Raw genomic sequence first — 13,590 nt, forward strand, 5'->3', positions numbered from 1 at the left:
CGGTGTGCCCTTTCAACTTTGAGGGTCATATTCATACCAAGTGCTTTAGGAATATCAGCCGCACATATATTCGCCAAGTCATCCGCCTTTACCGATTCAGGGAGACCAATCACGCGGAGGTTATTTCTCCGCGATCGGTTCTCTAAGTCATCTATGCGGTCAAAAATAATGACTTGTTTGTTACAAGCAGTTTGTGCCAGGGTCGTTGCCTCCTCCGCTTTATCATGAACATCGCTCACCCGCTGTTCAAGCTGGGCTATTTTGGCCTGGTGTGTCGCAACTTCCTCCTGGATCTTGTGCATCTGTTGTCCCAATGCCTCCGTTATCAAGGTGGAAAGTTCTGGGCGCAGCAAGGACACTACCTCAGTAGCAAGATGTCGGTAGTCTAGGTCAAGTCCCTGTTTAAGGTTAGTATCGGCCTCCGTTTCCGCATCTGAAGTCTCATGCTCCGAGTCTATCGGCGCCATCTTAGAGTCACGCGGTTCTCCGCGGCCTACCTTCGGCTGTCGTTTCTCCTTCCCCTTCTCCTTGCTGGCTCTAGTGAGGTACCGGTCCATGGTGGGGTAGTCCGCAGTATCAGACATGGAACTTTGGCTGCTATACTCTTCCTGTATGATCGGGGAGATTAGTGAGGAGGAGATCTGCAGCGGTGCTCACCGCCTATGCTACCATTCCTCTCAGCGCCGGAACCGGAAGTCTTGCGGTGGTTTTATTGCACACTCCATAACTTTATTTCTATACCCTTAGCCCTGATGTCCCCCAAATTATTCCTAATTCTAACTGATCTCACTTCTTGATGCAAAGATTTGTGCATTCCACGTCTGCATTTTTTGCAATGAATATATTAAAACTAACTAGTAAGCTGCATCCAGTAGCTCCTTATTGCAAGAACATTGGGAGTTCCTTCCCCAGCATAGAGCAAATTACCGTATTTTTCGGCATATAAGACACACTTTTTCCTTCCCATAACATGGGGGGAAGTAAGTTTGTCTTATATGCCAAATATACAGTAAAAATGGGTGCAGAGTGTGCAGGGAAGCTCTTACCCATCCTGCTGCTGCGCTCCTCTCCCCCTTGCTGCAGCCGCAATGCTCTTCTCCCTCTCCAGGTGCAGTTCAGTGACGTTTCTGCTGGGTCCTCCATTCCTCCTGGCCTCCTGTTAATGAAGATAAACAAGCATTTGTGCCATTTTACCTCATCTACAGCTGCAATCACCTTCTTCAATGTCACTCACAGAAAAGCCGCTGCCTCTGCTGCTATACACTGGGTCCTTCCTTCTGGCCTCCTTCTTCCTCTTCCCTGCACCACAGTCATGCGTGACCCCAGTGCAATGCCACTGGGGTCACGCATGCAATGCTGCTGGGGTCATGCATGAAGACGAAGAAGGAGGCCAGCAAGAAGGACCCGGTGTATAGCGGCAGAGGTGGCGGCTTTCTGTGAGCGGCACTGGAGAAGGGGATTGCGGCTGCAGATGAGGTAAAATGGCTCTAACACTTGTTTATCTTCATTAACAGGAGGAACAGAGGACTCAGCGGCAGCTTCACAGAACTGCACCTGGAGAGGGAGAAGAGGATCGTGGCTGCAGCGAGGGGTAGGGGAGTGCGGCGGCAGGATCAGGTGTAGTATTGATGTGTTATTGTGGTGAAGGTTAGTGCAGTGTAGTATAGATAATTAAAGTGGTGCAGTGTAGTCTAGTGTATTGCTGTGTAGCCTAGTTGTTAGGGCCAGTGCAGTTTCTAGGCTAAAATGCACCCAGGGCGAGGGTGTAAAAATTGCGCCCCCCCCCCCTAGGTTAGATAGGTAGGTGCCTCTCAGTATAGGTTAGATTAGGTAGGTGCCCCCTAGTATAGGCTAGATTAGACAGGTGCCCCCCAGAATAGGTTAGATTAGGTAGCTGCCCCCCAGTATAGGTTAGATAAGGTAGCTGCCCCCCCAGTATAGGTTAGGTAGGTGCCCCCCAGTATAGGTTAGGTAGGTGCCCCCCAGTATAGGTTAGATAGGTAGCTGCCCCCCAGTATAGGTTAGATTAGGTAGCTGCCCCCCAGTGTAGGTTAGATAGGTAGCTGCCCCCCCAGTGTTGGTTATATTAGGTAGCTGCCCCCCAGTGTCGGTTAGATAGGTAGCTGCCCCCCAGTGTAGGTTAGATAGGTAGGTGCCTCTCAGTATAGGTTAGATTAGGTAGGTGCCCCCTAGTATATGCTAGATTAGACAGGTGCCCCCCAGAATAGGTTAGATTAGGTAGCTGCCCCCCAGTATAGGTTAGATAAGGTAGCTGCCCCCCCCAGTATAGGTTAGGTAGGTGCCCCCCAGTATAGGTTAGGTAGGTGCCCCCCAGTATAGGTTAGATAGGTAGCTGCCCCCCAGTATAGGTTAGATTAGGTAGCTGCCCCCCAGTGTAGGTTAGATAGGTAGCTGCCCCCCCAGTGTTGGTTATATTAGGTAGCTGCCCCCCAGTGTCGGTTAGATAGGTAGCTGCCCCCCAGTGTAGGTTAGATAGGTAGCTGCCCCCCAGCGTAGGTTAGATTAGGTAGGTGCCCCCCAGTGTAGGTTAGATAGGTAGCTGCCCCCCAGCGTAGGTTAGATTAGGTAGCTGCCCCCAGTATAGGTTAGATAGGTAGCTGCCCCCCAGCGTAGGTTAGATTAGGTAGCTGCCCCCAGTATAGGTTAGATAGGTAGCTGCCCCCCAGTGTAGGTTAGATTAGGTAGGTGCCCCCCAGTGTAGGTTAGATAGGTAGGTGCCCCCCAGCGTAGGTTAGATTAGCAGCTGCCCCCCAGCGTAGGTTAGATTAGGTAGATGCCCTCAGAATAGGTTAGATAGGTAGCTGCCCCCCAGTGTAGGTTAGATTAGGTAGGTGCCCCCCAGTGTAGGTTAGATAGGTAGGTGCCCCCCAGCGTAGGTTAGATTAGCAGCTGCCCCCCAGCGTAGGTTAGATTAGGTAGGTGCCCCCAGAATAGGTTAGATAGGTAGATGCCCCCAATAATGGAGGGGGGAGCCGCAGGGAGGGCAGCCCGACCTCTCCCTCCCTCTCCTCTCCCGGGCGCCCTCCGTGCTCCCCCCTCAGATGCAGAGTCCGTGAGCAGCAGGGAAGCGCTGTTTACAACTCACCGGCTGCCTGGCTCCAAGCGCTGCTCTCTCGCCGCTGGTCTCCTCTCTCTGTATACATACTGATACACGCTGCTTCCGGCTACAGGAAGCAGCGTGTATCAGTACGTATACAGAGAGAGAGAGGAGACCAGCGGCGAGAGAGCAGCGCTTGGAGCCAGGCAGCCGGTGAGTTGTAAACAGCGCTTCCCTGCTGCTCACGGACTCTGCATCTGAGGGGGGAGCACGGAGGGCGCCCGGGAGAGGAGAGGGAGGGAGAGGTCGGGCTGCTCTCCCCGCGGCTCCGGCTCCCCCCTCCATTATAGCGCCCCCCTCCCAACAGCGCCCCGGGCGGCGGCACGCTCCGCACGGGGCAAGAAACGGGGCTGCTTAGGGCAGCAGGGGTTAGTGTAGTGTAGCTGGGCAGTATAGTGTTGTTAGAGTAGCTTAGAGACAGTTTTAGGGGATAAAAGGTCCATAAGATTCCTCCGCATTATAGACACAGCTAGGTTTAGTTATTTTTTTCCTGATTTTTGCCCTCTAAACTTGGGTGCGTCTTATATGTCGAGAAATACGGTACTTGACAAAATCTACTTCCTCCCACTAGTGAGAGACATCAACTTTTTGTTTTCAGCATGGCAATTATTTTTATACTATAACTATTTTTTATGCAAGCTGTTTGTATAACTCCCCCCCCCCCCAACACTCTGTGCTCCCCAGTGGACTTTTTTTTACTTTATGCACATCCGTATATTTCTCTAGTACCTAGCACAGCCGTACCAAATCAACCTGCTTCCAAGCTGAGCATATGAAGAAAAACAACGTATTCTGGGGATACTTACAGTGAAGCTACATGCACTAAGGGTCCATGTTTGCATTTTTATAGCAACTCACTTCAGGTTGGAAGGCTCTATGTACCATATACTATCTACCACCGTTCCTTCCTTCCGGGTGAAGTTATTTGACCTGATAGGTCTTTAGTACTCCTTGGGCAGCTGAACACCTCTGTACTGCGCATGCATGGGCCCAGACTTGCACGTGCTCAATACTGATGTGCTCGTCTACGGAACTACTCGGTGACACAAGTAGTTGCAAAGGCTGCTTGAGGAGTACCAAAGGGCTATTTAACCTAGCAGGTCCAATAGCTTCAACCAGAGATGGTGCAAGAATGACGGGACAGGCCGTGGACCAGGAAGGCTCAACGGTATCCAGAGTCTTCCTTCCACTTCGGTAAGAATTAAACCTGGGAGTCAAATGTTCATAGAGGAGGTTGGAGCAGTGTAAGCTGGCAGATAGAGGCTGTGGCCCATATGCAATTCACTTTTTTTGGGTGATAGTTTCACAACTTATTAAAAAATTGCCCTTTACACCACCAGCAAGCAAACAAATACTTAAAATAATTTTGACAGTACTTTTTCAACTACTTTTTGGTACTTTTTCCATTGCAAAGTGCTAAAAAGTCAATTTAAATCGAAGTTGTAAAATTATCTCCTAAGAGAAAACCCAGGAGAAAAAGTGCATATGGGCCCTGTGTGTCCTTATTTGATTTTTTCTTCGTACTTTGAATTTGTGACTTTGGTCAGCTGTCGTCAAATGCAGTGGTGAATAATTAGTACATAGCAAGGAAATGAACAGCGCTACTTAAAAACAGACAAGTGCCTACCTGCAAAAGAGTGCAAGCCCCACTTGTGGGATATAATACACACAGAGCATACACATGACCTGCCTACCACTGGAGGATGTTGGTTTCCTGTAACAGCTTGCATGCAACCTATTAAGTACTCGTCCCTCCCACTGCGAAGAAGTCAATCCTCCATGGGAGGGGCCTAACACTAACTAAATCCTAACCTATGTATATGCATAGCCTGGGTGCGCTACCAAATAAAATTGAAAAATTGAAAATTGCGCAAAAGGTGGATCAGCGCAACACCAGGCCGCCTCCGAATGGCCTCCAATCAGAGGTGCGCTGAGGCCCCCCCAGGAACTACAAACGCACCTTGAACTCAAACAGAAGCTCTGCATATACACCAAAAGCATGGCTGTTAAGTGGGAGCAGCTGACCAAATACGAATTAAATTAGTACATAGCAAGGAAATGAACAGTGCTAATTAAAAACAGACAAGTGCCTACCTGCAAAAGAGTGCAAGCCCCACTTGTGAGATTATAATACACACCGAGCACACACATGACCTGTCTACCACTGGAGGATGTTGGTTTCCTGTAACAGCTTGCATGCAACCTATTAAGTACTCGTCCCTCCCACTGCGAAGAAGTCAATCCTCCATGGGAAGAGCCTAACACTAACTAAATCCTAACCTATGTATATGCATATCCTGGGTGCGCTACCAAATAAAATTGAAAAATTGAAAATTGCGCAAAAGGTGGATCAGCGCAACACCAGGCCGCCTCCGAATGGCCTCCAATCAGAGGTGCGCTGAGCTCCCCCAGGAACTACAAACGCACCTTGAACCCAAACAGATGCTCTGCATATACGTTGCGCTGATCCACCTTTTGCGCAATTTTCAATTTTTCAATTTTATTTGGTAGCGCACCCAGGATATGCATATACATATGTTAGGATTTAGTTAGTGTTAGGCCCCTCCCATGGAGGATTGACTTCTTCGCAGTGGGAGGGACGAGTACTTAAAAAGTTGCATGCAAGCTGTTACATGAAACCAACATCCTCCAGTGGTAGACAGGTCATGTGTATGCTCGGTGTGCATTATATCCCACAAGTGGGGCTTGCACTCTTTTGCAGGTAGGCACTTGTCTGTTTATAAGTAGTGCTGTTCATTTCCTTGCTATGTACTAATTTAATTCGTATGTGGTCAGCTGCTCCCACTTAACACTTGGATTGAATTCGGTGTACATACTATCAACTTTTCTTGGTGGTGGTTCTCTTGCGACAATCCTTTTTGTCGTATTTGACGAATTACAGTTTGTGATTTTAATGTGTTGTTATATATTGTTTTTATTTTTAGAATTGGGTATCACGGCCTGATGAAGGGCACATATCTTATATAAAAGCCCGAAACGAACATGTGTCGTTGCCTTGAAGTTTCATACCCGCTAAGCTACAACCAATTGTTGGCATAAGTCAATCCAATGTGTTTTTATTGATCTACCACTGTGATATTGAAGAGCCGTATATTTTGATCTTTTTCTACATGTGTCAATAAAGTTTTTTCAGAGACTTTTTTTTGCCTTTTTGAGATTGCATTAACCAATATAGTCCTTTTCTAAAGCTACAAATGTGTTGAGGGGCAAGGTGGATTGCCCTAAAAAAGGACTGTGTTTTGATCCTTCACAATATAAAGGATTGTACCCCAAGATTTATCTTTATTAATCCCACTTAACAGCCATGCTTTTGGTGTATATGCAGAGCTTCTGTTTGGGTTCAAGGTGCGTTTGTAGTTCCTGGGGGGGCTCAGCGCACCTCTGATTGGAGGCCATTCGGAGGCGGCCTGGTGTTGCGCTGATCCACCATTTGCGCAGTGGTGAATAATTACCTATTCATCTAACAATTGTGCTGTTGCGCTAAAAAATATTATAACTGGAAACATTTTAGTAGCTTTTATTGTGATTAAAGTATATATTTAGTTATGTTTTATTATGTTTCTGTTTCTACTATGTCTTTTACAGTTTTAATAAAGCTTTTAGCGCAACAGCCCAGTTGTTTTGGGGATTTACTTATGTATATGAAGACAGTTCACTAGGAGATGAAGACATTATCATGTTTTAGTCATTATCAATAACGTATTTTATTATTTTTATGTTTTTTTCTGTATAAATAGGAGGATGGTGTTGTTACAGTAAGGAGACCTGTGACATCAGATATAAAAGTGCCAAACGACTAATGAGCTCCTCAGACTGGCCAAAGACCAGGAAGGGTAAGTTACTACTGGCTGGCCACTATATGCTATAGCTTTGTTACCGTGTTATATAGATGGGACAATAGCAAAGGGGAGCAAGCATGGGGGAGGGGGTGATTTCATGAGGTTGAAGTCAGCAGCTTATTGAATCAATGATGAAGCAAGAGAAGGCTTTGTCTTTTCTACTGTATTTATGTACACAATTGGTGGTCAAGTCCACTAACTGAGTTTGGTTTTATGCTCGTTGGAATCAAATGATCTGTTTTTGCAATATGTGGCACATGCCGCAAAGTTTGGTTTCCATATCAGTAAAGAATAATGAGCCATGTGTATTTCTAATGTTATTTTCGTCAGGCACAGGAATTCTATCACCCAGGCAGGACGAGAATCCTCATTGGTGGAACCTGAATGCAGTGTAAGTCTGCCACTATCAAGCTAATTAGGAGCAGTTGCCGGATGAGGGGGAATGTTTGTTTAATATCTTCAGATATGAACTACCCAGAAATATCTGCCTTTTGGTGGCCAATAAAGATATGATTCTTTGTACGATCACAATATCGATCAAATTAATCTGGTTTTCTGATCGATTCCATTGATAGAGTAGCTGTGACCACTGGGGCTCTTGAACCTGAGGGGCCCACTACGCTATATTAGTTCTTCAATGGTGCTATGCTGGTAAAGATCACTTCTCTATATACTTTGAATAGTGGTAATCATTAACAAACTGTTTCCCTCATTTGTTTACACTTCTCATACTGTGGCTGACCTTTGCAGGTTTTGTTGAGCCATATGAATTGAAAAGCCACTTAGCTATGACACTGTATGATTAATCTAAGCCCCAATAAAGCTCCACCCCTGTCCTGAGTGCCTTTCCCATGATAATGGTTAGTTGCTTGAGCTAAGCGGCTAGGTGTGATTCTGACTGCTCTCGTATTATGGCCTTTGCTTAACCTTTGACTACAAATTGGATTGCCGCTAGTATTGACCTCTGCTACTACTGACTGTCTCATCTCTGGATGTTAGATCTTCTCTGTATGACCTCTGCCTTGTTCCTGACCTTGGGTTTGTCTAACTTTGGACTGACAGTCATCTGACCTCCTGTATATAGCCTTGGACTTTTAGGCCACCCTTCCTGTCCCTATCTTCCGGTTGTACTTCTGCTTTCACGCCTTCAGTCCCTTGCGCACTAAAGGCCCGGTTGTAACCAGTGCTGGGACAACACCTAAAGGCTCCCAAAGCTGAGCGGGGATGCACCACATATGGTGAAAACTGGTGATGGGGCATAGGAACTGAAAAGAAGGCAGGAGATCCGACCAGGCCTTACATTACAACCATATTATGGTGTGTGTGTGTGTGATGGTGTGTGTGTGTTTTATGGTGTGTGTGTGTGTGTGTTATGGTGTGTGTGTGTGTTTTATAGTGTGTGTGTGTGTGTGTGTGAGTGTGTATGTGTGTGTGTGTGTGTGTGTGTGTGTGTATGTGTGTGTGTGTGTGTGTGTGTGTGTGTGTGTGTGTGTGTGTGTGTGTGTGTGTGTGTGTGTGTGTGTGTGTGTGTGTGTGTTTTATGGTGTGTGTGCGTGTTATAGTGTGTATTTCTTCATAGTTACTTATATGTACTTTATTTTCTCCAGGTTTGTGCCATACTGCTCAAGTGATATCTGGAGTGGAAATGTGTCCAAAGTTCGTAATGGTATTGGTATAACGATTTCCTCTTATTTCGCAACATTAGTAATACATGACTAAGTGAAAGGATCACTCTATGACTGTTCTCATCTAAAATAAATCAACCTTTTTAATATCACTTTAAATCCAGTTACGTTCTCTTTCTAAAGAAATTAAATTACCCGGTATTCGAATGATACTTTTCGGTGTACAGAACCAAATCTCTCCCTCATGCTACCCCATATTGTAAAAGTCTGCACAGGATTGAGGGTGGGATTTTAGCATCAGGTGTACTCTTCCAGGTTTACTGCAGTTTTCTGATTTGGAATTTGCTCTTCGATTGCAGTTTTTGCCAATTGTAACAATTGTAAAAAAAGACAAGGAAACTGATTAGCTCAGTGTTTTGTGTGCATTTTTTTTTTATTTTGCATTCCCATTGACTATACAAACACAATCTTTTAACACCTGCAGCAGGCAGTGCATTTTAGTAAAACACTACACTGCAATTTACATTGCCATCCTGTCGTTGTCACGATCAACAAAACACTCGCATTCCGAAAATCGCATAGCACGTAAATACAATTTTCATTATAATTTGTCTTTGTTCTTTTTTGCAGACTATGGTTTCATGGGATCATTAATCATACAGGAAGTCATCAGAGATTTAGTACCAAGGGGCATTAAACAAGCCAAAACTGTCTTTTTAGCAGGTTCTAGGTAAGCATTCTTGAATTATGAAAGATTTCCTGTGAGTAACATTGATGATGCTTTGTGTTCTACTGAAAGAGGCCATTTGCTTGGCTGTCATACTGAGTCATCTGACTGATGTGTATGCAGACTAGGTGTGCAGACACCATTTCCTGGCTGCATGCTGTTGCAGATGTCTGAGGTTACCTACAAACTTGCAGTGATTGGCTTCTGAGTCTATCTTTATTAATTGTTTCAAGCAGCAGTTTGGAGCGATTACTGTACAGACACTTTGTGTTGCAATCCACCCAGCAATGCATTCTGCTCTATGTAGAGGGAAGGGGAGGCATCAAAAACTGCAAAGAATGATTGTTTTTATTGTGTGGACTTACAGAGGAACTCCAGTGAAAATAATGTAATAAAAACGTGCTTTATTTTTACTATAATTATGTATAAATGATTTAGTCAGTGCTTGCCCATTGTAAAATATTTTATATCCCTGATTTACATTCTGACATTTATTACATGGTGACATTTTTACTGTTGGCAGGTGATGTAGCTGCTGCATGCTTTTTTGGCAGTTGGAAACAGCTGTAAACAGCTATTTCCCACAATGCAACAAGGTTCACAGACAGGAAACTGCCAGGAGTACCATGGACCTCAGAGTTTCTTGTGGGAGGGGTTTCACCACAATATCAGTCATACAGCGCCCCCTGATGGTCTGTTTGTGAAACGGAATAGATTTCTCGTGTAAAATGGTGTATCAGCTACTGATTGGGATAAAGTTCAATTCTTGGTCGGAGTTTCTCTTTAACTTGACCCAGACACCACTGCAGTCAAAGGAACTGTGTTAAATATTTTCTAAAGAGAAGAATCAGCAAAGTGCAGGTGGAAAAATGTTGTGTATTTTAGACAGCTTTGACCCTGGAAACAACCTTTGCTGTACATGCTGAATATGATTTATGCTTTTGCTAAAGGCCGCCTGTAGAAACAGGGTTGAGGAAGATGCAATCTTTATTTATTCGTAGAAAATGCAGTTGCTTGGCTGTTTTGTCAGTGACCCAGGACATGTATGTATAGAAGGTGCTCTGACTCAAGTCTGCCTTTTTCCTGGTGTATGACTTAAGCCTTGTACACACCTTTAATTTTGATTGGCCAATCACTGACCAATTTTACCACCTCTGTGCAGCATGAGAGTCAGCAGATGTTGAATCCTATAAGCAGATTGTGTAGCTAAACCCTCATACTACATAGAAGTGATAAGATTGGTCAGTGCTTTACCAAACATAATTGAAAGTGTGGCCAGGCATTAGACAATACAGCAGCCAGAGGGTTATCTAATTACCAGTTAGCTGATTACTGGCCAGCACACAACAAATTTATTTTGCATCATTTCTGTGTCGTCATAGAGGTAAGCCACCTCTTTCATCTCAGTTTTAGTTGTTTTTAACTCAGTTTTATATACCCTTTTGTGCATTTTTATCAGCACTGCAGTGAGATGGGAATGTAACTTTTGAATAAAGTTTTAAAAATTCCAAATTGCTCTGCACAATGAGAATATTATGTGTTCACTGAGGTTATATGAGGTGAAGAAAAGCTACTGTTGATGAGAAAGAGGAGGTTTTGCTGGGAGAACTTGGCAACTTAAGGATATCTGTGGATCCTAAAGGACAAGGGGAGCCTGCTGAATGCCCCACATGCGGTGCTGGTGGCTACTGTAATCATAGCCTAGCACTGTTGGTGAGTGGGCCTTTCACAGGTGAAGGTGTAGGAAGCGCTGATGCAGCAGACTGTATATTACTAGCAGGCCCGGATTTACCTCACGGGAGCCTATAGGCACAGATGTATAGACATCCTAAACGTCATCTCCATAAACCTACAAAACCCTACCATTCTGTACCGCAAGTGTGTTGGCCATCCCAGCTGTCACTTCTCCTTTACTCCCCTCACCCGTCATAGGTAGCTACAGGTGCCCTTTAGTATTAGGTAGCCAGAAGGTGCTCCCAAGTATTAGGTAGCTAGAGCAACCTCAGTATTAAGAAGCTAGAGGTGCCCCTGAGTGAAAGGAGATCTCGTCATTGGAATGCTGAGAGCATGAGTAACCTCTCATTTACACTTTCATTAGGACTCTGCATAGGGAAGGAGGAAGGGAGGAGCCCAGGGAGAGGAGTGAGCCGCCTGTAAGGATTCCTCCTGTGGCGTGTTCTGTCCATTGCAGGTGGAGCCGCAGATGGACAGTCCCGGCTTGTCAGTCTGCATTCAGTTGTGCATTCGCAGTCACATTGTCATTTGCAATTGCTCTGCAGTTCTGTGCAGCTAAGAATGCTGTCATCATTCCACCAATGGCTTACTACAGCTGAACTGCAGCCAGATAGCCCTGGATTTCCTGCATGCATGTTGTTGCTTAGGACTGCATGCATTGGTACAGATAGTCTTTCAGCTAGCAAATGGTAACCAAGCCAGCTCAGGATTAAATGATTACCATTCAGCTGTGTGTAGATTTGCATGCTTGCATCCATTGGCTGATGCTAGCATAAAAGTCTGCCTCCCCTTTTAGACCTGGCCCGTCATAGTTTCAGCTCTGTCTAAGCTGTTACTGGGTCCCTTGATACTATTAAATATATTCCTAGTCCTGCTACCTTCTAGTTCAGTTCTTGTGGAGCTACGATTATATATTTCCCACATATATACGTACTCCTTCTAGTGCAGAGAATTTGTATTGTTTGTATTGCCTAGTTAGTTCGCTGTATTGCTCCAGTCCAGATCTAGCTAGTGTCCTTGCTTATGTTATGTATTGGTTCATCGCTAATATATACATATTCTAGTCAGCGTTTGTTATTTTCCTTGTATTCGTGTTACGGTGATATATTAGTGCCGCTGATATATACGTATTCGAACTGTTGATATCCTGTGTTCAGCTAGTCAGTTTTTAGTACGTTTCGGTAGGTTGCGCTTAGCGTGAACACCTGTGCTTAGCTAGCATAGTCCTGTCCTTGCGAGGTAGCCATTGCTGCGGTTGCTATTGGTTACCTCACTCTTGTCTTTGTGAATGCTTGCTGTCACTGAGGCAGTGACTAGATTAGCAAACATTCATTCTGTCAGCCTCTGTCCTCCTAGTCCTGTCCTTGTGAGGTAGCCATTGCTGCGGTTGCTATTGGTTACCTCACTCTTGTCTTTGTGAATGCTTGCTGTCACTGAGGCAGTGACTAGATTAGCAAGCATTCATTCTGTCAGCCTCTGTCCTCCTAGTCCTGTCCTTGCGAGGTAGCCATTGCTGCGGTTGCTATTGGCTACCTCACTCCAGTCTGTCTTGTATCTGTCTGAATGTTTGCTATCGCAAGAGCAGCGCAACATCGCACTGCGCTGCCATTGCATCTTATCAGAAGCCCAGAGCTGCAGTTACTCTGGGCAGCCTGTGTAGCCTCTTTCATTATCCAGCTCTTAGCCTTGTTGTGCTGGGTGGTCAGAAAGTATGACCCCCAGCATTACACCGCCTTTGCAGTGCCTTATGGTAAATCCGGCCCTGCGTATTAGGAATTTGTTTATCTTTCCTATTTGTTCAAAATGCACCTGGATATTGGACCACAGTATATTTATATGTGTGCAGCTTTGTTGGCTGATAGGACTTTTTATTTAAAGGATAACTGAAGTGACATGTGACATGATGAGATAGACATGTGTATGTACAGCGCCAAGCACACAAATAACAAGACTGTGTTCCTTTTTTTTTTCTCTGAAAGAGTTAAAGATCAGATACGGAAGTGCCAATTTCTGTCCAAGTTGTGACCGGGTCGGACTGGATCAGACTATAGCATAACCTTCACTGATAAGTAATTACAGCCATAAAACACTTTCCTGTCAGTAAATGGCTTATGAGAGTAGGAAAAATGGTCAATAATTCATAGATTTGAGCTCTGGCATACTTCAATGAAGCTGTCATTGAGCAGAGACAATGAAACAGTAAAAACTTAAAAATAATGAATTGTTTCCATTTTTTTTCCTTATTATTCCTGTTAAAATGCGTTTAGAATAAAATAATTCTCTAATTAATTTACCACCCAAAGAAAGCCTAATTGGTGGCGAAAAAAACATGGTATGGAACGTTTTGTTGTGTCAAGTAGTGATAATGTTATTGGTAAATGAAAGGGAGGAGTGCGAGAGGTGAAAATTGCTCTGGTCCGTTAGGGTAAAGGGTGAAGTGGTTAAATCTACTTTCTCAGTTTTCGCCCATTATAGTTTTAAAATAAAATGTGCTACTGTGAATAAAATCCACATACGGGCCTTGAT

At 44.7% G+C, this 13,590-nt stretch overlaps 1 protein-coding gene across 3 annotated transcripts in view; it reads left to right on the top strand.

The window, feature by feature from the left end:
• The window catches only part of ITPRIPL2 (ITPRIP like 2), a 236,575-nt gene that overhangs the window by 84,765 nt on the left and 138,220 nt on the right, over window positions 1-13,590 (top strand). For all 3 annotated transcript variants that reach the window (XM_068244754.1, XM_068244755.1, XM_068244756.1), the window contains 4 exons: window positions 6,877-6,972; window positions 7,309-7,369; window positions 8,586-8,644; window positions 9,234-9,333. In XM_068244754.1, the coding sequence (XP_068100855.1) occupies window positions 6,877-6,972; window positions 7,309-7,369; window positions 8,586-8,644; window positions 9,234-9,333 (316 nt within the window). The remainder of the gene's footprint in view (window positions 1-6,876; window positions 6,973-7,308; window positions 7,370-8,585; window positions 8,645-9,233; window positions 9,334-13,590) is intronic.

This window comes from Hyperolius riggenbachi, chromosome 7 (genome assembly GCF_040937935.1).
Source record: "Hyperolius riggenbachi isolate aHypRig1 chromosome 7, aHypRig1.pri, whole genome shotgun sequence".
Lineage (NCBI taxonomy): Eukaryota > Metazoa > Chordata > Amphibia > Anura > Hyperoliidae > Hyperolius > Hyperolius riggenbachi.